The sequence below is a fragment of the Spermophilus citellus genome, assembly GCF_964194105.1.
Source record: "Spermophilus citellus genome assembly, chromosome: 1".
NCBI lineage: Eukaryota > Metazoa > Chordata > Mammalia > Rodentia > Sciuridae > Spermophilus > Spermophilus citellus.
The window spans coordinates 197,389,252-197,416,005 of record NC_138182.1 but is presented as its reverse complement, the minus strand read 5'-3'; the positions used below and the strand labels follow the sequence as shown (position 1 = coordinate 197,416,005).

The 26,754-nt window shown below is 35.2% G+C and overlaps 1 protein-coding gene across 1 annotated transcript in view; it reads right to left on the bottom strand.

Annotated features, from left to right (window-relative positions):
* FBXL17 (F-box and leucine rich repeat protein 17) overlaps positions 1 to 26,754 on the bottom strand; it is a 497,231-nt gene that overhangs the window by 14,341 nt on the left and 456,136 nt on the right. Inside the window, exon 8 of the mRNA XM_081298229.1 lies at positions 6,160 to 6,302. Within this exon, the coding sequence (XP_081154355.1) occupies positions 6,160 to 6,302 (143 nt within the window). The remainder of the gene's footprint in view (positions 1 to 6,159; positions 6,303 to 26,754) is intronic.

The following is a 26,754-nucleotide window of genomic DNA, read 5'->3' as shown; positions in this document are numbered from 1 at the left end:
CTTATAGATAGTGAAGTGACAAGAGGTAGAATTTGAAAACTGACAATCTGACACTGGTGTTTGCCAATTTAACCTCTTCCATAAAGCTCTGTGCCAGCATTTCTTGGTTTAATATTTAAATGCTGGGAGTACATTCAATTCCACTTAGCAGTTCAAGTGAATAGGGTTGGAAGAAGAGGAGATGGGAGCGCTTGACTAAAATGAGGTTGAGAGGTAAGCTCTGAATTTCAGCTGATGTGTTTTTCCCTGTTTCAATTACCAGCAATAATCAGGAGAGGGTTGTAAAACCGTGTTTTAAAGTGCTCCTATGTGAAAATCACCTGGAGAAACTGTTTTATCAGCAAAAGGAACAAGATGCTGATGCTTCAAGTGAAGGACTTAAGTTCAGATTTTAGAGCCCCAGCTACACTCTCACCATTTTTCATCACCCCTTTCTTTGGGAGCACTCGGCATGATGGGCTGTTTGGGTGATGGCTACGTTGCTTGTGACAGAGGACTGCATGATCTATTAATATAGTCAGACCACTCCTGTGTTATTAGGACAGAACGTTTTCTTTTGTTTTGTTTTTTTCACTTTATTTTCTTTGATATGGCACTAATTTTGAATCTTAAATTTTGGCTAAGGGCAATCTGAAAACAGCTGTGCATATGTAGCAGGGAAGAGAGGAATCCCTGCAGGTATACACTCTGTTTCATGACTGAATTGCTACCAAAACAGTTCTGGACACAGTGACCCACAAATTATTCTTCCCTTAAACTGATTTTTCCAGTTAGTTCTGTATATTAGTTACAGAGTACTGTATTATTTTCCCCATAGGGCTTTCCTGCTCATGATTCCTAAACAAGCTGATAAAAATTCAATCTCCACAGAAATATTTAAGTTGTTGAGGCTTTCTCTTACCATAATTACTTCCTGAAAAATGCAGTGGTCAAATTTTCCTGAATATTTTTATGTTCAATTGGGCACACAAAACTTGGCCCTTGATCTCACAAGGTTGTAAAGCAGACTCCTGGCTTGAGGAAAGCTGGCTGGTTTCTATTACTTGCTTTCCGTATTAGCTCCTCATTAATTTTGTTAAATAAAATCTACCATTTAAATGAGGAACTCCCTGCAGAAAAACAATATTTCTTATGTTCTGAAGAATATAACAAACAACATTTGTTAAAAGAAATCACCCTTCTCTCTCCTCAACTAAGAACTTTAGGAACTGGGGCAGGTGAGGAGGAAGGTCTCAGCAGTGGCAATTTGATGAGAAATGAATTAATTCGATTATTTTCACAGTGTGGATCAATAATAGTCAGTCTCCACAGAGGCCCCTGGCCTGAAGGCAGCTGGATAATCAATAGGATCACACAGAGGCGACTCTCCTCCCCCAGCAGCCTCTCTGATCTTTTCTGGGTCTACTCTTCACGCCTGTGTAATTCTAATTTATGTCAACTAGAAATCAAAGAAATTCCAAGAGGCTTTGGTCATAGGACATTGGGGTGGAACTTTCACAATCTATTTATGTCTATTCCTTAAGTCAAGAGGCCCCACGGCCCTCCAGGCGCCTCTACTGGCCAAGGAGAAGAGCTCCTGGCAGAAGGGCAGCTACCCATTTAGAGCAAAGGCACAGGAACTGCCTTGGGTAAATCAAGGCACACTTTTCTCCTTCTCATCTATAACTTGGAGGGACATAAGAACTAAGCATGCTAAGCAAAAGCTTTGCCAAGAGTGACTCCCTCAATAATGCTCTTTCATGATACCCCAGACGCTGGCATTTTCAAATCAAATGAACAGTGTATAAAATTAGTTCTGCATGAAGTTGAAAGAAAGAAAGAAAGAAAGAAAGAAAGAAAGAAAGAAAGAAAGAAAGAAAGAAAGAAAGAGAAAGGGAGCTTTTAAAAGCTCCAGTATTTCTTCATCCAACTGCTTTTCACAAGGGTTTGGCATTTGAGAACTGCTACGTTTATGATGTTATTCACTGCTCATAATTCAGGCCCTGTGTCTCCAAACTTCAGTATTAACACACACTGTAGAGGTTTCCAAATCAGCCAGGCTGCCTCTGGTGAGGTCTGGTTTCTCAGCCAATGCCATGCCACTCCACTGTGCTCCCTCCCTTCCCACCAACCTTGTTACCCCAAACATTTTTCATTAACCTTGAACACTGCATTTCCATTTGCCCTACAGCTTTCCCATGATTTTTTTTTTTATCTTTTTCAATTTTGTTCTTCATCCAAGCTGCCTTGTAAGAAACGAGGAAAATACCATATTATTAGAAGAAACAGATCTGTAGCAAGTCTAGAATTCATTGAAGTCATAAAAACAATTTCTATGACCGGAGTCACTGTCTATAATTGTGGAAATCAGAGTACACACACATTGCTCTTATTAGAGAGTCCCACTGATTATACAAGATTTTTTTTTAAACCAAATCACTAAATAAATGTGAGTTAAGTTGATAGGTGATTTCAGGTCAACTCTAATTCCCAAGGTCAAATAAGCCTTTGAACAGTCTTTAAGAATATAAGCTCACCCCAATTCATCAAAGCCGTCTCACACAGTGTTTTCTTCTCTTAGTCCTTACAATGCATTAAAGTTTAGGAGATTATGTGGCGTCAGCTTCAAAACCTCTAACATGCTTATCCATCCAGCAATCGGAAAAGCTACTCAAACAGGATCTTCTTAATGCACTTCCTAACTTTACAACTTCATGGGGAATGCTGAATTTGTTGAATTAATGGCTGAAGGATTCCTCCCTGGGAATCAGCAATGTTGCCATCAAATTTACTGCAATTTAGCTTAGACATTGTTTGATAATCCAAGTACATGTTATTGTTTTTAGCAAAGAATAAGTTTGTGTTTCTGTTCTCTGCTTACCTAAGGGCAGGGAGGGAGAGAGGAAAAACATTTTTTTCTACAATACAGAAAATACATTTTAGTATTCTTGCAATTCCTCAAAAGCTGGAGTGAGGAAGAAAGCACCGGTTTGGTAAAGTATAACCTTTGAATTATATGTAAGTGGTCCCAAAGGAAACTTATTGCTTGTGGAATAAGAAAGTGCAACTAGACTTCAATATTTCTCAAGATAACAGAACATGAGCACATGGACACAAAGACTTCACAAGCCCATCTCTCTCCAATGCAGGGATCTCATTGTCAATATTCTTGATCAGGGGGTTAATTGTGTAGATATTGAGGTATCTTGCTCCTTGGCAGGCTGTAGCAGGTATGTAGAAAGGGGAGGAGAATGCAAACTAATGATTTTATTACTCTTTAGCATATCTAGTTAAGGCACAGGATAGGCCCATATTAATTTTGTTCTTCAGTGGCACAAATGATCACAGATTGAGGCAGTGGATCTTCCCCCATGCCCTAATACTTGCTTTCCTCTATTTTTGCTACTATTCTTATTTTTGCCTTTATTTTTCTTGTTACTTTCTCTTTCCCTACCTACATAAACAGTTTTATGTTCAACTCACTGATTTCTAGCACTGCAGATCTTTTTTTCATTTCTGTTCCTTAATAGATAGCTATAAACTTGAACCCCAATTCACAGCATCCCATGGAGGTATGAGTTTTGTTTTTTTTTTTTTTTGTAAATTATGCAGAAAGTGCTATTAATCTACTTTCTTCCTTTATTTTCAATTTCCAGTCAAAATGGGATAGCAGGTAATATAATTTTTTCTCACTTGGAAATTCAAAACTTATAGCACAGGTTGATAGGATGACATTAATGATAAGAATAATCAGTAATATAATAAACGGTGTTCTAAATGATTTTTAAAATGTTAACTCATTTCAATGCTCATGATTACAAAACAGGTACTAGAATTATCCTCATTTTACAACTAAGGAAACAAGTTTTGCCCAAGATTACATGACTAATAATTGCAGAATCCAGATTTGAACCTGAACTATGGCTCCAGAGAACATACTCTCACTACTAATGTCTTTTCTTCTCTACTCAAATTTTTCTTTGAATCTCTCTGATAATTTAAACTCTGGAAATGGATGGCATAATGCAAAATTTGAAAGCAGAAAAGCTGCTTTAGTCTAGGTTTCCATCCAACTAAACCAAGAAGTAGGCCTTTCTGTGCAAGGCTTTACTTGAATTTTGTGTGTGGTTTAGAAATGTCTTCTGTTCTCACAGAACCCTGTGTGTTTGGCTCTGAGCTGACTCGAGTCTCAGAAAGCCAGACAGCAAGCTGGGCCCAGTATCTCCTTGGGCTGGGCTGTGCTGCAGCAAGCTATGGCCAGACAGCATTGTGTTAGAGCCAATGGACTGGCAGAGTAACTCTCTGGTTGGGAAAGGATTCAGTGGCTGCCTAAGGAGTGTGCTGTAATGCTTAGGGATACTAATAACTGGAGCAACCTCTCTACCTCATTTTGAACTAATTTTCATTTGGGACAAATAAAGGACTTGAATTCCTTAACTTGAAATCAGCAAAATGTTGGTCAGAAAATATGTCTGGTATGATCTTCTCCTGTTCTAACCAAAACACATAACTTCTATAATTCACCTCTGGAGGTGGAGCTAACAAATCTAAAGACGATGGGCTAAGCCTCAGCAACTTAGTGAGGCCCAAAGCAAATCAGTGAGACCTTGTTTCAAATAAAAAATAAAAAGGACTGGGGATGTGGCTCAGTGGTTAAGTGCCCCTGGGTTCAATCCCTAGTTAAAAAAAAAAAAAAAAAAAGAATGGGCTAGAAACATGGTAATTGGTGATTTCTGAGAATGGCTCTGAATGCCTAAATACATTTGAATGCTTACATTTTAGTGTCCTTGGTTTGACAGCACTCATGCAGCTTTCCTTCTGGTTAGAAGGTAGAGGAGTTTTGCTGTCACTCTTTTCTGTTTTTACAGCACTCTGCCTATTGTAGATCCCTTAGGTTATTTTGAAAAAAGTAATTTTAAAGTGACAGGGTTAGTAGCAGCGTTAGATTAGTTAGTAGTGAGATCTGAGGGAGACCTGCAACCCCTGGGTCTCACTTGGTTGCTAAGTTACAAAATAAGTTGCTTTCAGGCTGACTGAGAAAATATATATATATTTAAATCTGATAAACATAACTGGCAAATGTCTAGGATAAGTTGGGATTTAAAAATATTTGGAGAAAAATTGAAGTCAATTATAATTGTGCAAAAATGACAAAGTATACAAGGGATAAGGTCCATTTGGTCCATTTCCCCCCCAAAATTTTCTACATTTAGAAAATATATGCTTTTTGAGAGGCATGTATATTTACTTTCACATTCTTTTGCTGAATTTGTCCCTAATTATCATTGCACAAACAGCACACACATATATTTTGGTATAAGATGCCAGATACTTTCTTAGCAAATATCTGAAGTGAACCTTTTCCAAGTAAGTAGCTGGAGATCCCCCCTCATCTACTGAAAACAATGGACACAAACCTCGAAGAACTTGGTTGAATAGCTTTTGGCCACAGCCTAATGTTTCTGTGCCTACATTTTCTCATCTTGACAATGCAAATAATTATTTCTTAGATTTTTAACAGGGAAAACATGTAAGTTGTAAGGGGAAAACATCTGTTTAGTGCCTGGTGTTCAATACAAATTTTTATTATCTTTTTTCTCAAAGTGTCATGTGTTAAATGTGGCACCATTTTTCAAATTCACAATCACAACCATAGGCCTTCAGCAGAGCCTCTGGGCCCATTTCTAATCATCTGATGGGAGTGGCATCTGATGTGTGGGGAGACAAACTCCTACACACCCCCTCACTGATCCTTTTCTTGCCTCCAGACAGCCAGAATACAGAGATGTTGAGCAATGAAGTTATATACTTATTAAAAAAACCAATGTGGCACTGTTCTTTCTACCTTACTGTTGCAGGAAAATTTGAACCCAGAATAGAATTTTACTATTAGACCCTGCAAATTGTAGTTTGCTTTGCAATCTTTTAATTTTGGCCATTGGGCTTGTGAATAGAATGTCAAAATCTAAGGTAACTGTGTTTTGTTTGTGATTGCTTTTTTCATTATGCTTAAGCACAAAATTAATTATCAATCATATGCACACACACACACATATATATACATATATTCTTACTATTAAATACACAGGTAAAGACACAGGGAAAAGAAAGAGAATACGATATTGAGCTATTCACTACACTGAGATGTAGAAAACAAACAATTTGATAGATGACTCTTACTTTATCACATCTCATCAGCCCCAAATATCTCAGAGATTTGCTGCTCTGTGCAATCAGGGTGGCTCCTTGATCTGTAATTTCTTTGCACCATCCAACGTCCACAGTCTCTATTGTCATGCTATATCGCCCAATAGCTATTAGTGCTGCAAAGAGAGACAAAGACAAAGAAAGCATTATTATTAGGAATGTAAGGTATCTTTATCTTTTTATGACCATCTCTCTCATTTCCTCACTAAATTTGTTCCTGAAATGTTGTGTGTAAATGAATGTTTTATAAAATAAATTAAATTTGAAATGCTTTAGGAAAGATTGCCCTATGACAAACCCTTTTGCAAAGTGAATAATCATTCCATAATTTCCCTTTCATTGGACAAAACCTTTTATCAGTTTTACTCATTACAAGGTTACCTCTACTTTCAAATATCCATATTTGCAGAAGGAATAAATTAAAGTGAATTACAGATATAGCATTACAAAACCCTCAAGTACTAACTACATTTTGTCCCAGGTAACCTTAACAATTTTTTAAAAGAAAAACTCATGCAAACACCATGCAGTGTCATACTGCATGTGAATTTCTTTACTTATCAGCATAATTTTTTCCATCTGTTCATGACCTGCAAAATGTACAAGTATATAATATTTTTCACTTTAGTCCTTTTTGAGACTGTTAGGAATTAAAAGTACATCATATATATAGTTGAATGTAATTGGTGCCATGCTAGAGTGCAATAAAGTGAATGCATTTGTTATGGCAAATTTCCTCACCATATCAGAAATCTTCCTTCTATTAACATTTAAAATGAAGCCTGCCATCTGAAAACTATGACAGTATCTCCGGTGTTCTTGACTGTTCAGCACTGTGCCACTGCTAAAGTGCAGACACTTATCCCATAATCTCCAATATGAACTACTTATCCCTGCAAAGCTCCATAACCCAGAGCCACCAATCAGGAAATGAAGCTCTTTTTTAGAGACTTCTGATTTGATCATTGTGCTCATCTCTACATTTGTGAAACATAAAACAGATTCCAATACCTCCAGGTAGAATAAGTTCACAATGCACTGGTCTGAGAATGCAAACCATGAAAACAAAGCCACAACTATTAAAAAGGAAAGAGAAATGGTTGCTAATTATTTCCTTAGATAGCATGAGTTGATTTCTGCAACATTAAAGGTGGATAATATTTTACGAAGTGTGTTGGCCAGATTGATAAAAGCAAAATGCATTACTCATGTAAATAAAAACAACTCACAGAAAAGATCACTTGGCAAAATCTCTTTGCTAATTAAACATAGGGGACCTTGACCACTGAGACACATCCTCAGCCCTATTTTCTATTTTATTTAGAGACAGGGTCTCACTGAGTTGCTTAATGCCTCACTAAATTGCTGAGGCTGGCTTTGAACTCACGATCCCCGAGCCTTAGCCAGTGGGGATTATAGGCCTGTGCCACAACACCTGGCCAGTAACTTTTATGCTTACTAGAAAACAAATGTCCATTGCATTCCAGTATGAAAGTACCCCAAGTAGCCAGATATTTAATGTTTATAAAAACAACAATCATGATCTCAGTGTCTTATAGTAAAAATACCAAAGAGAAATCATTCTAAGTTCCGAATGCCACCAGTTGGTTACTGTTTTCATCTTTGTACATGCTGTTTTGGTATTTAAAGCTTTCCATATAGGGAGCAGGGTACTGAAATTTGCCAACCACTAAATGTTTGGTAAAATGGTTTGAATACTATTTTTGTGTAGTAGGAGCAATTTCCTAGGTTAATCTCACTGGTGTCTCTGACTTAAAAAAATTGCCACTCTCTCTGGTATTGTTGTAACTGTCACTGGTATGATATCCTGAGGATCTCCTATGATGAATGAAGTAGGAGATATATAAAATAAATCTCTTTCAGTACAAAATGCTAAAACTGTGATTTTTTTAAAAAAATCTCTTTTTTTTTTTAGTTGTAGTTGGACACAATACCTTTATTTTATTTTATTTTATTTATTTTTATGTGGTGCTGAGGATCGAACTCATGGCCTTACCCACATGCTAGGCAAGTGCTCTACTGGAGCCACAACTCTAGCCCCTAAAACTGTGATTTTTAAAAGATGACAAAGCACATGTTACAGGACAGCCCGGTGTTGGTAGATTGTTTACAGTTGTTTTTATCGAGGTTTAAGACTAGTACACGAAAGCTTGAACTATCCAGGAAAAAAAATCAAATGCTACGAGAAGCTTTCAGAGGCTGCTTTATAAGCAAATGAAGAGTCACTAGTACACACTCCAGGGAAAAAGATCACTGGTGTTTGTTGTTTTCCTTCTTTTCCAAATTAAAGTATATAACAAATGAGATGAATCAGGATATTCAGGTTTTGTTTTGACCTAGTTCTATTTACTGAAGTTAAAATTAAACTTTATTGTCCCTTAACTCATTTATTCAATAAACACCTCATGAGTTCTTAAGCATTTCTGCCAACAATTTATTGACCACTTTCCCTATGCCAAGCCCTGAGCTAAGAATTTTAGGTGCACTGTCTGCTTTAAATCTCACAGTAACTCTATGAAGTCTTACTGCTATCTCTACTTTAAAGATCAGGAAACTGAGTCACAGAGAGATCAAATAACTTTCCTAAAGTCTTAAGACAGTAAGTGGGGAAGTGAATTTTAAGTTGGGAGCCAGCACTCACACCTGGTTGCATATCAGATGTACTAAATCAGAATTACAGGGCCAAGCAAGCACATGGCAATTCTAATAGATTGCACTTCCAGCAATGGAAATGTGGTGTGATGATACACTGAGCCTGTGCTGGTTACTGTGGATACTGAGATTCATTGAACTCAGAGGCTGGTTGAGTAGGGTGTTTGGTTAGTGGAGGTGGGTAGAAAAGGGGAACAGTCCAGTAAATAGGATACAATATTATACTATTCTTCCTATTCCTAATTCCTTCTCACCTTTCATTTATCAAATCAAAGGTCAGCTTCTCAAACCTACTCACCCTATCATTTACTAAAACTGGAAATGTTACTATGGCCCTCTTCCCATATTAGCGTGATAGCTCCTATTCCCTGCTGAATGCCTAGCATTGAGTACATGCCTGGAATAAAGTAGATTCTTAAAAATATTAATTGAATATGCCACTGACTGTAGCCTCTCATTCTTCAGGGGAGGAGGGATATCATAAAGAAGCTCTTACAGAAGAGTTAAGCTAGGTCTTGAAGAACAAAAAGAATTCCCCCCCGGGGGGGGGGGGGAAGGGAAGGAAACAAGGATAAGTATTTTGGGCAAGGGGAATAGCATGTGCAAAGAAAGGGTAGAGAGATGAGAAAGGACAAGGGAGTTGCAGGTCATTCTATATGGCCCAAGTAAAAACAAGTTCAAGGGAGTGGCGAGATTCACTACAGAAATATTTATTCAATGATTAATGATACTGGAGTAGCCTCAAGGGATACAGAGTAGCAAAAAAAATACAGAGTCCTTAATGTCATGAAGCTTATATTCTAGTAGAAAAGAGAATGTGAAACAAATAAACATCAAAGTAAATATAACCCTAAATTGTGACAAGTGCTCTAAAGGAAATAGGCTACTACAGAAGAATAACATTCAGATGGAGAGACGGGTGGCAATCAAAGAGGATATCCCTGAGGAAACTATTCTTAATTATCTCTGACAGTCCTGAAGAACAGTACCCATTTTAAAGATGAGAAAAGTAATGCCCAGCTCTAATAAAGTGGCAGAAATACAATACAAACAGATTATTTGGCTCCAAAGCCAGCGCTTACTCTGTCACTTAGCTTTGCCCAGAATGACAGTGGAGCCTGCATATGCTCAGAATGTATTTCTTTTTATTTCTATTCAGGACTTAAATATAGGTTTTAGGCAACAAATATTTACTCTATGACTATATGAGAGGCCCAACAGAATCTTTTATTTAAAATATATACTAAGTAATTTATCACACCCTGAATGTATGGTTCCTTTGGAAATGTTCTCACTGTTCATGAGCTAGCTGTGAAACCTGTAGTGTGGTGCAATCTCAAGTTCAAGTCTAGCTACATTACTTAGGAGATGTCTAACCTCAGGGTGGGGGTCATGTAACTTTTAACTTTTCTGAGTCTCAGCTTCCTTACCTAGTAATGGTAATGTTGACATTATGTCATGCCTATTTAACAGGGTTAGTCTGAAGTTCAAGTGAGAAAATACATGAGGGCTGGGGATGTGGCTCAAGCGGTAGCGTGCTGGCCTGGCATGCGAGGGGCGCTGGGTCCGATCCTCAGCACCACAAAATAAAGATGCTGTGTCCACCGAAAACTAAAAAATAAATATTAAAAATCTCTCTCTCTTTAAAAAAGAAAAGAAAAGAAAATACATGAAAGGGCTTTTTACTATATAAATGTTATGATTTATTTGCTGTTTTCCAAAACCATACTAGTGGTGCAGTTGATATAAAATGAAAAGATTTGAAAGAGTTTTAAAAATTAAAAACATTCTGGGCAAATGACAGTATTATAAAGTAGTCAGTCATTATGGTCACTGTTTGAACTTCCTACTCTCTATCAATGATTCTGAACTTGCAGACTCCACTTAGGCTGATAGGGTGTTAAATGTAATGTAGGATTACTACCTTCATGAGGGGCTGTTTACACACTACAATGATATTTATTGATCTTGAAAAGGGACATATTATGCAAGGTTAATCCCTAATTCCAATGCAATGTTAACATATTTTTATGTGCTAAGCACAAATAAAGTTTTAAAAATTACAAATTAACAACTGTAGTTCAGTAACTTGTATGCTGATTAAGATGTACATTAACCCATTGACAGTCATTTCCATAGGCATACAGGTGACAGAGTTACTGAAAGATTCAAGCACACATGCACTTAAATTGACCAAGAAATTCTGCTTCTGGGAACATACTTTTAAAACATAGCTCTAATAATACAAAATTACATAACTATGAGTATATCTGTAAGAGCATAGATTTTAATTGCAAAATAATAGAAATAGCTTAAAACGCCTTTACAAAGTAGTTGAATGAACTGTGCCATACCCATCAATTTAATACTATTGAGTCCATAAAAAATAAACAAGGAATACCATTAAGAATTAATTTGGAATGATTTCCAAATCATTAAGTGAAAAAAGCAAAATTCAAAAAAATTTCATATGGTGTGCTACCATCCTTAAAATAAGATTGAAGGAAATATAATAAAATACATATGAACCTGTTCATTTGTGCAAAAGTAATATGGAAAGGATAAACCAGAAACTATGGAGGTTTATTTAACTAAAAAGGATGGTAGAAAAGGAGAGGAAAAAAGGAAGTAAAGACTTCTGAAAATCTCTCTTTTATATAGCTTTAACTCTCCAAACCTAGTAATGCTTTATATACTTCCCAATGTAAGGGAAACCAAAGAGAATAGAAACAGTAACAAATAAATCCAATTGTATTGAAAATGAGCAGCATAACCCAGATGAATAATACAACTACACTGAAGAGAATAGGGGTTAAGAATTAATTTGAGTTGGTTTGAAAAACATCATTTTGACTGAATGTTGTAAGATGAAAACTAAAAAGAACTATGAACAAACACTGTACTCTAATTGATAAATCTACTTCTCACAGGAGTATGAGTTAGCAATTCGGTAATTACTTTATATATAACCAGTCTTTTCATTGTTAGAGAAAGAAGTTACAAATAAAAAAAATGCAAGAGATTTATAATGAACTTTGTGGTATTTCAGAATCATCGTATTGAAATGAAATCATGGTTTTCAGTATGTACACACACACACACACACACACACATATACGTACACATATAATATGGTAGATGGGATGGGTGTGGTTTAGTAAACATACTAATATACTTCCTAGATCTTTTTGCTGAAAGGGATTAGGAGCAATAGCATTCTAGGAGCACTCAGATTTTAGTTTTTAAACACTATTCTCCAATAAAAGAAATCAGTGCTTCTTAGAGAAATAGCTGATTCTAGGACTGAGCCATGGAAAACATAAGATGAGTCTGGAACATCTTATGATGTCAGAAAAAGAAGCATTTAATAAAGAATGGGGGGCATTTCCAAAGGATACAGGATCCAATTAAAGATGCCAATGGCCAAAGCTGGATCAATTTGTATATTAAAATAAATAATGACAGTATTGGATGTTAGGTAATAAAATAAATACCTCAAAGTCCATACTGATATCAGTAAATAGGCAAAAAGGCACAGTTTTTCCTCACAGAAGAGCTTCAATTAATAAGCAAGGAGGAATGTGGGAAATATAAAAGCACAATCAGGCAAAGACTGCAGTAATAAATCCTACATGCAAGATCCACTAAGGGATAGTAAAAGCAGTTGGTGAAAGCTGGAGGAAGAACAGAACACTGAAATAATGCCAAAGGTATTCATCACTGAAAGGGAAAAAACTTTAACTTTACAGTGAACAGACCCAGCAGACAGCAGATAGCACCTTAATCAAATGATCAAGGTTAACATCACTGGTAAATAACACATATGAAGATCATGTATTTTCTGATCATTCTGTAGCATTCCTGCCAAAATGAACTAATAATTTACGAACAAGAAAACACAAACCCAAAGTAAGAAACATTCAACAAATATCTCACCAGTACTCATCAAGAGGGTCAAGATAATGAAATTAAAAAAAGAGGAGGAGGAGAAAGAGGAGAAGGAAGAAGAGGAGGAGAAAGAGGAGGAGGAAGAGGAGGAGGAGTAGGAGGAGGAAGAGGAGGAGGAATAGGAGGAGGAAGAGGAGGAGGAGGAGGAGGAAGAGGAGGAGGAGGAGGAGGAGGAGGAGGAGGAGGAGCAGCAGCAGCAGCAGCAGCAGCAGCAGCAGCAGCAACTGGTCACAAATTTGAGGAGACCAAATTGACATGAAAACTAAACACATTGTGGGTTTTTGGATTAGACCCTGGAACAGAAAAGACATTAAGAAAAAACTAGTAAAATTTAAATAAGATTTGCAGCTTAATTAATCTTAGTTGTTTCATTGTTAATTTCATGTTTTTTGCTAATTGTAATACACTTATGTAGAGGTATCTGGGTGAAGAGTGTCCATGAACTCTATGATTCAGCACCTTTTCTGTAATTTTAAAATTATTTCAGGGCTGGCTCAAGCGGTAGCGCACTCGCCTGGCATGCGTGCGGCCTGGGTTCGATCCTCAGCACCACATACAAACAAAGATGTTGTGTCTGCCGAAAACTAAAAAATAGATATTAAAAAAATTCTCTCTCTCTCTCTCTCTCTCTCTCTCTCCCCCCTCTGTCACTCTCTCTTTAAAAAAAAAATTATTTAAAATAAAAGAGTTACAGAAAGTCTGGATAAACTAATAATAGATAACAAGTGAATGAATCAAGTAAGCAACCAACATTTTATAGGTGAAAATGGGTATTATTTTTACAATGAAAGATCTGATATATAAATATATAAAAGACTAAAAATACATTTTTCCCTAATAGGAGGAAGAGTAGTCATATAAGTGCATTAACAAGTGACCTGTGTGTGCTGTTTTGTCCTTTCTAGTTCTATCTTCTGCTATGGATCTAGGTATCTGTAATAAAATCAGAAGAAATGTCCTACTGCTTAAAAGAAATAGGGTTAAAATTTAACAGTGGGATCAACATCTTTCATGTTAATACTTGGATAAAAGCCATTTGCAAAGAAATTTCTTGGCACAGTTACAAAGAGATAAATATGAAAAGGGCTCTTCTTTGTAGAAGTCATAGAAGCTTCAAAAACAAAGAAATGACACTTTCAGAGACATTTGTTTTTGTGTTGGTGGTCCCTGTGAAGGCTCTCTCTACCCCACAGGGACAATAGCTCACCCTAGATGTTCAGGAGAATCACAGGCTCCTAGTCACAGTACAGATGCCCAAGTCTCACCCCTGGAGATTCTAAATCAGGAGTAGCTATTAAAGCTTCTGAGATCCTGATGTGCAGCTAAGGGCTGAGAACCACTGGAACAGAATAACCTACAACTCAGGCAAAGTCAGTCAACAAAACACAAAGAGGTTCACTTCTATGGATATAAATACCTCGTGAGTTCTGATTCTTGAAAACAATTTGACCTCTCATTACTCATTCATAATCTAATACTCTTTAATCTATTTCTTCTAACTTATGTCCCTTCCACTTCTATACATTATTATATTCTTCCTATTACATGTAGTAAGCCAGACACTGACCACACTTCCTTTACTTCATTGCATTTATTTTCTAAATTGGCACTTATCAGAGTTTGTTACATCAACACGTCTTTCTTCCTCACTAGATTGCTAAGTCCATGGAGAGGCAAATGTGGAGTGTGCTTTATCTAGGAGGACCTCTGAGTCTTGAAAATCAAGTGGCACCCATTTTTCAGTTTTAATTAATTTTCTGGAAGTATAACATACAGTATAAAGTTGTATATGTCCCAAGGGTGCAAGTTAAAATAGCTGTGTAACACTATCCAGTTTGAGAAATAACATGACCAACACCCCCTGACATCCCCACTTATATCACTATTAGTCCCCCCAGTAAAGATAGTCATTAAGCTAACTTTTAATCACACAGATTAGCAATCTTGCTTTTTTTTTTTTTAACTTATACAAAAGATCCAGACACAAACAGTCCTCTGGATTTTTAGCTATTCATTATGTTGGTGAGATACATCCACATTGTTATGTGTATTGGTAGTGTTATGTATTTGTTCTCCACATTGGGGCTATAATGAACAATGCAGCTGTAGATATTAGACTACATATCTTTATGTGGGCATATGTTTTTATCTCACTTGGGTAAGTACATAGAAGTGGAATTTCTAGGTCACTATAAATTGTGTTTAACTGCCAAAATGTTGTCCAAAGTTGCCATACCATTTTATATTCCTACCAGTATGTGTGAGCATCCTAGTGTCTCTACATTCTTGTCAATGCTTACTAATGTGTATCTGAGTAGAGCTGTCCTAGGGGTGTGTAGAAGGTTATAATTTTCATTTCTCTGGGAACCAATGTAGGTGTCATAATTCTTTGGAAAGTTCTAACATAGGTCTCTAACCCTTGAAGTACTTAGTAGATATCAAGTAAGTTAAATTAATAAAGTAGAAAAGGGACATAATTTTTGGATTGTTTTGACTATAGCAAAGAATACCTTTTTAAATAATAGATAATTTCCCATGTAATTTGAAGGAAAATTCCAGTAAAATAAACAGTCTATCTTCAGAGATATGAAACTTAAAGTGGGAAAGTAAATTTGGGAAAAAGAAAAAGGGTATAGAAAACTTTTCAAAAGTTCACTTATTTGTGAAAATTTCAAAGACTGTGAAGTAGGCTTTATTTAGAAACTCTGAACCTCTGAAAATTAAGTGGAAAATGAATATAATAAAAAATGACTTTCCAACATTAAAGTCTGAAAACTCTGAATTGTGCTAGCATTTCCAAGATGCTGAATGTTAGGCCATTCATTTTACATAACTCCGCTTACTGAGTTCAGAATGGCAACACATAAGTATTGTCTGACTCACAAAGGGACAAGCTGGCTGTGGCCCTTGACCTTTCTGGGAAGAGTCTCTCCTGCCCTGTACACCCTGAAACGGAAATGCAAGAATTATTTATAGGTTGCATCTGCTTTCCTTCCTTTGAAATAAACAAGTTGGTGAAAATAAGTTCAAGCAAAGAATTTTTTTAAAAGGTCTTTTAATGTATCAGTGCAAGAATAAGCATTTTTCCCTTTTATCCTTTCCTATTTATTTTTTATTCTACAAGCAGAAAGATACAAGTCTTATTTGGCATATAAAAAACATTTGCATAGATGTGACTTCCAAAAATGTTAACAAACAAGGGGTGTGTATTCACAACTATCCTGCATTTATAGGAATCTGATCTACTGCTCTGGTTTTCAGTGGTGCTGTGTTTGGTGGTAAACAATCCTTTGAGTGGAATGTTGGGTTCCTCTGATGATCCTCTTATTAAATTTTAGAATTCAAGATGAGAAAGAAAAAAATCTTTACCACTCTAACATTAGCAGAGAACCTAGAGTCACTGGTTCAATGATTCTTTTTATTCCAGCCTGCATAAATACATATATTACTTATCAAAGAATTATGCATCCCTTTCAAGATCCTGACGTTGTATTAGATTTCCTTGCTTTATAAGAAGTGAATTCTAAGTTTAAATATGTTAGTTCATAGATACAGAAAAGTGCATTACTATTTCTGTCATACACCTGCCTTTTCTACCTTTCTGAACTGAATTTTCTGGATCTAAGAGAGTATTAGATACAAAAATTTGACTGACCCCATGTGCCCTACAGTAGGATGTGATTTAGTGATCACCACTTAGGAGGCACAAAAGTTGGTATAAATGCATGTGTTGTTGGGTTGACCAATAGATAATGAAAAAGTATTCTGAGAGAAGCAGAAGAAATCAGAGGAAGAGGAGGAACATTTGGGCACCAAGATTATGAGGTGGGAAAATTACTGTTTTGCTCTAGAATCATAGAGAGTAGTTGTGGTGAGATAAGGGAGATAGTGGGAAAGAGGATGAAAAAATAATCTTGGAGTATTGACTCTGATTCAAAATAAACTAGGAATCTGCTGGAAAATATGGGGCGGAGGAGTGATATGATTTAACATAAATTTTCAAAGGACTGGCTCTGGCTTCTGGGTTGCCAACAGACTATAAGAAGGCAAACATAGAAGCAAGGAGACAAAGAGGTCATTGCAATTACTCATGCAAAAAATGATAGTGGATTGGCCAAGGGTTGCATAACAGAGATGGAGAGAAAAGGGCTGAATTTTGAAGAGAGTTTAAAGGTAGCACAATGGTATTTCTGAAATGAGTGGTGTCAAAAATCTTAAAAGAATTTTGGGGCCTGGGTTGTGACTCAGTGGTAGAGCGCTTGCCTAGCGTGTATGAGGCACTGGGTTTGATCCTCAGCACCACATAAATAAATAAATAAATAAATAAAAGTATGTGTTCATCTCCAACTAAAAAGATAATTTCAAAAAGAAATGAATTCTTTTCTTGGTGTTCAGATTTAAAATAAACTTATTATATAGGATTTTACATAGATGCTCTTAACGTCCTTTTGTGTCTAAGATTCCTTGCATTGGTAGAAATATACTGGGTTCTTCTACTGGATATGAACCTTATTGAGAGGGGCAAAGACCACCTTTATTCATTTCTGAGTCATCATTTCTTTTTTTTTATTTTTGTGGTGCTGGGGATTGAACCCATGGCCTTGTGCATGCAAGGCAAGCACTCTACCAATTGAGCTATATCCCCAGCCCTCTCCGAGTCATCATTTGTATAAATAAAGCCTTTATTTGTTAGTACTCAATATAGTATGTTTATTTAAGTATGTATATCTTAGGTATTACAATTTTTAACACTTTTCCAAGCTCAGAAAGGGGTCTTATTAATTCTCTAGAGTTCACACTCATTCTTTTATTCTGAAAATACTTACTAATACTTACTGAGTAGCTTTAGTATGTCAGTACTGTTAGGACTGTAGGTATCTTTTGGGGGAGATTATAGATAATACATAAATTTTCCTACATTAGACTTTTTTTTTTTTTTTTTTTTTTACAAAGTAAAAGCAGCTTTTAAATGTTACAACTGGACAAGTCCCTTAATTTTACTAAAGTATAACAAAGAACTTGACATTTCCTTCAATCCTGTGTTCTTCAAGACACACACATTTAATGACACCAAAATCCAACATCTCAAATCATATGAAAAAAGTATAAAGTTATTTACAAACAAAAACTAAACACAAAAATATAGCTCAATTATTTCTCCCTTGTAGTACCCAGAGCAGTTGTGATTCAGGGGCTGTTGTCTGGAGTGTGGATTAGCTTAGATAGATGCAATAATTTTTGCTTATGGGCATTTCTGCCAGAAGAAAGGCAAAGGAAATAAAAACATGAAGTACAAAGCATTTCAATTTGACGGTTTACTTTTAGTTGTTGTTTGTTTGTTTCCCCAGTACTGGGGACAGAACCCATAGCTTCAAGCATGCTAGTTCAAATATGCTATGCAAGTGCTCTACCACTGAGCTTTTAATATTCCTAACCCTTTAGAAATGTTTATTTTCAGACAGAGTCTCACTCAACTACCAGGATGGCGTCAAACGTGACATTCTCCTGCCTCAGCCTCCCAAGTAGAGGAATTATAGGTGTGTGTCACTACACCCAGTTCAATTTGAGTTTTTATGGTTTAGTGGAGATGTGGAATAAAAGAGAATGCTAAATTTTCTATATTCTTTTTATTTTTGTTCTTTTCTATTAATTCTTATCAATAGTCCCCTCCACTAACAGTTTACTATTAGCCTGTCTACCTTTCAGAAAGTCCAGCAATTATTTTTACCTCTAAATCCAGCAATGAGGTTTGCAAGAAGCACCATTAGGGCTAGGGATTACATATATATATTTTTTAAACAGGGAAGAGGGAATAAAAGGAATAGAAAGTGGAAAAGGATCAAAAGAAGAAGTAGTACAGTTGTTACATGAGGGAAAGTCCCTGCTCACAAATCTGCTTATCATGCATCCAAGTGTGTGTGTGTGTGTGTGTGTGTGTGTGTGTGTGTGTATACACATACATAGATACACAAATATTTATTCCTCAGCTCTAACCTGCAGTTATACCTTAACGCTAATGAAGACTGAGCTTTAGTGTTTATCACTACATGAATCTTTATGTTACATGTTATAAGGGCTTGGGTCCCAGAAATGTGTTCACATGGTAACATATTTTTGTGAAATCCATAAAAGCAAGATGGTTATTCCTTTTCTTAGAGACCTCAACTTGTATAAACCTCAGGGTTTACAAAATCCTGAATCTGCCCCTCTCAACCCAGAATATTTTGATTCAGTGGTTTGGGAATGGATGCTGTTTTTTTTTTTTAATTTTTTATTTTTTTAGTGTCACCAAGTGATTTTGATACACAGCCAGATTTAGAAATCACTGATGAAGGAATACAGACTGATCGGTTTAATGAGTCCCTGACATCTAGGTAGCATTTTCTTTATGGAGCTTTGCCACCATTGATTGCGACATAAACCATTCAAAGCTATGTAGTTTGGAAAAAGCTGACAATTGGCAACATTCACTTCCACATTGCAGTGATGAATCACATAGCCGTCTGTGCCCAGTAATTAACTATCCATTTTGTATGTACTGGCTGTAGTGATGTAGTTCTTTTCAACCAGGAAGGAAGGGAATTTGGACATAACATTAACAGTTGCTAATACCAAGCAAATAGAGTAAATTGGATTTATTAAAAAGAGTATGTGTGTGGATTTTTTCCCTAGGAGTTGGTATAATTTGTCTAGCTTTCTAATTATAGCTGGGACAGAAAATGGCTGAACCCAAAGACCTCTCATGGTATCTAATAAACTTTTACTTACAGGGAGAACATTTCTTGGGTTGGAGAATGACAAATAATTTACTAGGCTTTTCCTGAAAGATAGCTAAAGGTGTTTCACCTATATCCAGCTGATGAATTAGCTTTAGCTAATAATCAGTGTCATGAGACAGGGAAGAAGCAGCCTGTAATTACTTTGAAACGAATGAAGGAATAGATCTGATAAAGAAACTAAATCAGCTAATTCCTCTAGTGGCATACTGAGTAGAAGAGAAACTTACTTTATTTTGAGTTTAAAGTTAGGCGAAGATGAGGGACAGTGGTAGTTTTTATCTGCCTGGCATTCATTCCCGCTTTCTGGAAACAAACCCTCAATTTTCCTTTCCTTGGGATACAGTTTGGGGATTGTAATGAGGGTCCCTACCTGCTTGAGGCTGGAAGTTGGCATATGTCCCAAACCCAATAAATCATTCTCAGGTGTAGATATCTGAATCCTGATTCAAATGACTTAAGAAGAAGAGCAGAAACCACTCCCTCCTGGAAGAAGTTCCCTAAAGTGACTGTCATTAGTCTTCCTATTAATCCAGAGTTTTCATTTTTATCTTTTCAAAGACCTACTTTATTTGGCTTTTATTTTGATTTTTGGAGTTATCCCATTTTCTTCTATTATATATTTTTTCTTTGTTGTATTTTTATTTTAAGTATACTCTTGGGGCTTCTGTTACTTGCAACCAAAGAATCTTAACTAATGTAGAAAATTGTTTCTATGAAAACTCAGTTATTTCCTACAATAATGTAAACCCCCCCCCCAAAAGATTCTCAATAATGACCACCTGAAAGTCACAGCCTTAGAAAATACAAATATGGCTCAGATAATAAGAATTTGTTCTGTTGGTAGATATTACTGAAATATACGTACTCATGTTTTTAGCAGCCAAATTAAAATAATAATTTGATTCCGCATGATGTCATTTAAATTTTTCCAAATGATTACTCCATTGATTTAATAAAAATGGTGCAACTTATTATAAAAATTAAATTATTAGAGATAAATAAAAGCACAAAAGATTTAAAGTTGTCCCAAATTCCACTGTTCAGAAATAACTTCACTAACACATAAGTGTTTTTCCAGTATCTTCTGCATATGTAAAAGAACCAAAAATTAACAAATGATTTCAGAAATCTCATATGTAATCACATATGCTTTTAAAGTATTTAATTTGTTTTTACTTGAATTTAACCATAGCAAAGAAACCAAATTACAAAAAAAAGAATCATAGAATTTCAGTTAATGTTTCTTCACTATGAGAGAATTACTTAAAAAATATACATTAATTAAGAAAAATTTCAGGAAACCTTTAATATTATGGAGTCATTTAAAAAATTTATTGACTTGCCTGCAGGAAAGATGAGGAAACTGGCAGACATTACCTCTTCCACCTTTCACATTTGTTAGCTATTTTATTATTGTTTTAAAACTGTCAGATAGGTAACCACAATTCTCCTGGTTGTTTTGCTCTGGTTCTTTAGTAAGTGGATAAATGCTTACCACAAGTTTCTCCATGATTTTTTTTTCCTTAGGCAAATTTTAGAATTAGCTTGCATAGCTAGATGACATCTTTTAAATAAGAGATTTTTTTTTTTTTAAGAAAGATTCGTCTTATATTCCCTAAGTTCTTATGTGTTTGATAAAGACCGTGACCCTTCTGCTTAAGAAACAACATGGCTAAATATTAAATTGGGGGTTCATACTTATTTTTACCTTCACAGCTTTATAAATAGGTACCCCAGTTTTGTTGTTCAGAAGCTTAAGTCTGACCTGATATTTTCCCCTTCGTGTGTGTCTTGCTTTTAAATGTCTGGAAGCCATATGGCTCTTCCTTTTTTCTTAGGATCAATACCTCTATCAAGATATGTCTTCATTATTCTGTAGTGATTTATTTTCCTGGAACTTTGTAGGCTTTTTTTTTTATTTTTATGGATTCAAAGCCCTTTAGATTCTAGAAGTATGCCATAACCAACCTTGTGCATGCAATTTGGTGTTTATATTTATCTCATAACTTATTTTATTTAGAATTTATATTTACCTCATAACTTATTTGTTTACTTTTTGGTGTCTATCAGTATGTTTCAAATGTTCTTACAAAATCTCCATCAACATCTTCTCTCAAACCCCAATACATAAATTAACCTCTGGGTCCCATTAGCAAACCACACCCTCCTTTCTCTATCCCCTCCTTTCTGAAGCTCTACATCCTCTTGCTTTTGGACAAACTGAGGCTATCAGTGTCAAGGGAATAGAAATCCTAAGATATCCTCTTTTAGTTCTTCATGGATACCATGTCTTCCCTTTATTGTGGCTTATTCACTTTAGTGATGAAACATATCTTCTAAAGGGATAGTGGGAGATAAAATTTAAGTCCTTAAAGGTCTAAAATCATATTTATTTTATTCTCAGATTTAATAGTTGGACAGTGTATAGAATTTCAGGTTGAAAACCATTTCTCCTCAGTTGGAAGTCACTGCTCCATTGTCTTCTAGCTGGCCATGATGTTTTAAAGAGAGTTGGGTCATTATTATTTCTGATCCATAGATGGATCCTTCTTCTTTCTTAGGCAACTTTTAGAATTTGCATTTCATCATTGACAACCTGGAATGTTATGATGTGCTTTCAAACAGAACTACTTTCATATCTGGAGCCTGGAATTTTGTGGGCCCTTTCAAACTGGACACTCATGTCTCTCTTTCTTTCATAGCAGCCTATTCTTTTCTTTGAGGATGGAATTTCTTTTTATCTTTGATAATAACATTAATAGCTTTTAATGTTTTCTTTGCCATCTGCTTTGCCACTGTTTCCTCTTTGCCTTATTTTTCTGTTTGCTTATTTTCCCATCTCATCTTTCTCTTGAGTTGGAAGCTTTTTCTCAATGTCCAGTCACCTAAAAATTTTTGACCACGTCATCTGGTGTTCATAGCATTTCCATTGCCTTTTGGAAGCTGACTCTTGCAGAAGTTTTGTGGGCCAACAAGCTCACTTGTCCTGTTTTTGTTTTTCCTCTTTCTTTCTTTCTTTGATACCAAGGGATTAAATCTGGGGGTGCTTAACCACTAAGCCATATCCCTAGCCTTTTTATTTTTTATTTTGAGACAGGGCCTTACTAAGTTGCTGAGGCTGGCTTTGAACTTGCAATTCTCCTGCCTCAGCTTCCCAAGCTGCTGGAATTAGAGGCATGAGCCTGAATGGATGATTTAATTTTTTTTCGTTTTAGTTGTGGATAGACATAATGCCTTATTTTGTTTACTGATATTTATATGGTGCTGAGGATCGAACCCAGTGCCTCACACATGCTGGGCAAGCACTCTACCACTGTACCACAACCCCAGCCCCTGAATGGATGATTTTTAAAAATTAAATTTTATATAACTATATGTGTTTTACTATTTTATAAACTGGAACATTTTATCATCAAATAAAATAATATTTAAAATTAAATCCTAGATGCTTCAAAATTCTCCATATATTCTTAAATATTCTCAACTGTATTCAATAGTTCCTACAATATGAATTGTTCCTTCATAACATATTTGAAACATTTTTTTCTGATTTAACCAATACCTTATGTAAAATAAATATTTTTATTTTAAGATATTTGAAAACAAGTAAATAGTATATTAGGAAAAAGCAATTTTGGATAGATTTGGTTTAATTATAGACAATCTTCATGAAATTGCATTGTGCTTCCATTACTTTTTCCATCACCTACTCAACATATATGTAATAGTCATTAAATTCAGCCAACTATTTTTTAGGTCCAGAGGGAGATTTCTTCAAGAAAACAGACTATGATTGACAGTTCCCCCAAATAAGTAATATCATAAATATTTATATATATGGTTATAAACAAACTATTATTAGCTTAAGAAATCCGATTTACCCTTGGTGGTAATAGCTTTGAAAGTTAAAAAGCAGAATATAAACATTTAGTTCTCTGAAATTTTATGCTTTTGTCAAAAACAAACTGTGCCAACTAGACAATAACAGAAAATTTATTTCTCTGTCTACTAGATATTACATTTCATATTTTAAGATATGCATGCAGTATATAATATTCACTATGTGCTTTAAAATTATTTGTGCACTTTATATATATTACTTGGATGAACTGTTCAGACATTAAGAAATGGAAGATTTTAAATTAAAATTGTATCCCCTAAAGCTTCTATTTGAGTCCTTTCAATTTATTGATGCTTCTTACAGAATCTACTAAATTTGAGGTGATGATCTCTTTTTAATATGAACCCTGTAAAAGCAGCAAGTTATACCACAGAGAACTAGCAAAGTGCAATGTAGTTAATTTCAAGAGCACATTTTATTAGATGTCAAACAGAGTAAACCTCTCTAGAGACAGCATTACAACTCATGAGATTAGAGGATTTATAAGGCTACTATCCACTCATAATGAAGGTTTTATCAACTGAAAAATATTTTCAATTATGTCACTCTGTATATTATCATATCCATGAACATAAGCTACAGTTCAGATGTAATGAAGCATGGCATTGTGCGTTTTAATTGCTTTTATAAGATTTACATAATATTTGCAACTATTCTGCATATTATGAATTTTATTAACCTGGATAAAGCACAGTCTCATTTATTTGGTTTTGTAGAAAAGACAAGAGTTCCATAGAAGTAAGGTAACAGTTTGCAGAAGTTTACTACTTTACAGTGGGTTAATTCATGTCAAGTTGACACTTTGTGGCTCAAAAAATTGTAAACTATTAGGAATTTCCAGCTTATAAACTATAAGTTTCCAGCTTATACCTTGAAAACTTTTCTTATTTTAACATCTGAATAGAATTAGATCTTGGAAGTTTTATATTCTTTTTAAAAAATCTTTTTAAAGTTGCATTTGTTAAATCTAGTCAAACCTTACTTGATTATGATTTCATTCTGCTATAAAAAGCTGAGCTAAGATCTATAAAGGGCTTTTTTACTAAATCCAAACACCTAAAACAGCAAAGGTGCTTTATTATATTATATATTATATTATTTTGACAGAGTGCACTTTGTTTACATATTACACATGAAATGTTCTTCTCCTCCATAAAAAAACAAAACCCCCCCCAAAACAAAAACCCACACTTGCTCCCTTTCTTTACAAACCATTCCATCTTCTAGGTCTGACTTCCTGTGGAGACTCAGATGTAACAAATATTTTGTTCAATTTCTTCTTAGATTATTTTTTAAAACACAAAGATAAAGAGCAAACAACACTGGGTCTGTGTTGGAGAGACAACAGGGAGGGCTGGGAACTATGGATACTGAAATGCCCTCTCTAAAAGTAGAGAGGGGTGTGTGTGTCAAACTCAGTAGTGCATACACTACAGTAAATCTAAACTTTCAAGAACTAATGCCTTTTAGGCATGTAGACTTGCTGTTGCCAGATCTTCAATTCTTCAACAGAAACTTGAAATCAATTTTTAAACATGTGAATCACCTGATACTTAAGTGTTAGCAACCCAAACAAAACACGTTGTGAGCTGAGTATGGCCCATCAAGTTTGCTTTAATGGTTCCTTCCTACAATATGTTGTGATTTTGGATCTCTCTCTTCCCTTGTTTTCATAGCAGATTCTCAGTGGCACCTAAGTTTGCTGGACAGCTTGAGAAATCAGATCATCTTACTTGTCACAACAACATATAAAGTTGCAATAAATAGGTTGTGTAGGAGTAAAGGACAAGGTTTCTTTGAAAACAGTTTAACTTACTGATTCCAATACAATGTCATAGTATGAGTTTCTAAGAAATAATTACACTGCTACACTACTGATATAACTAGCAGTGTCAAGAGAGACAAGAAATGCAGTTGCTATGCATTTTTATATTATCTCAACATCCCTTTTTTAGGGTAGAAGTTTCAGACAAAAATGTTAATATTATAAGACTTCAAACAGCTGTTAGTATTACCCACTTGGTGCTGAGGCAAAGCCTGGGTATCTTAGAGGCTATTCTCTTCCTTTCAGAAAGCAAAATAGTGACCTGAAGGTGATGCACTTTAGGAGTGTACATAAACATATCTATTGGTACTTTCTGCCCTTCTCTCTTTATTTATGGTTTTTTAAAATTGTAGATGGACAAAATACCTTTATGTTAGTTATTTATTTTTATGTGGTGCTGAGGATCAAACACAGTGCCTCACATATTCTAGGCAAGCGCTCCACCACTGAGCCACAATCCCAGACCCCCTTTATTTATTTTAAAAAAGGTTTATTATGGAAATATAAGAACAAAAGTACAAGAGATTTTATGCATGAACTTTGTGTTATCTATTTTAATTGCACATTTTTTAAAAACAACTTGAAGGCTTTTGGTTTGTCTTCTAGTTGAAGTTGGTTGATAATTGATCTCCAGACAATTGAAATTTTACTGTAGTTTGTATAATAAAAATCATCATTCATTACACTGGCTGAATAAAAACAGAACAGAAATTTCATGTTTTGTTTCAGATAGTAATTTATAAGACTGAAGAATTTTCTGTGCATATTTCATTGACCTCATATGATCAAAATGAAAACTATTAAATCATTTTGATTTTGCCTTTGTAATTGTGACTTGATTTATAATCTAAGCTTAAACAAAAAGTCTCTCGCAACATACTTCTGGAAAATATTTCATATTTCACAGATCCTATAATCAGATATTGTTTTTTTTGCTTTAAAATTTTCATGTTATTTTTCCTTGATATTTATGCATTTTCTTGATATTTATACCTTTAAAAGAAATTACCATTTAAAGAGTTAATTGAAATATAATTGTAGTGGGAGTTAGTCATATAATAGTTATTGAAAAGTGTACTGAGCATTTTCAAGGTACTTGAAACACAGTATCTCATCTGCAGTATAACAATGCAAGGTATTATGTAGAGTCATATGAAATTGCTGTTTCTTTACACTGAACTGCAGCAATTTTATAGTTCAACCATGAAACTATGTTGCAGAAGAGGAAACTGAGGAGACAGAAGTGGAACAACTCATTCAAAGCCATGCAGCTAGCTAGCAGCAGAGCTGCGACTCACATACAGGTCTACCTTGTCCCAGAGCCTGTGTTTGTAGGAAAACTGTGGTGGGGCATTTGATGATGAGGGAAGACAGATCAAAGGCAGAAAAGTAGAAGAGAGTTCCTTAGTTATAAGAGGTTTATTGCTTTCTTAGGGAAAAAA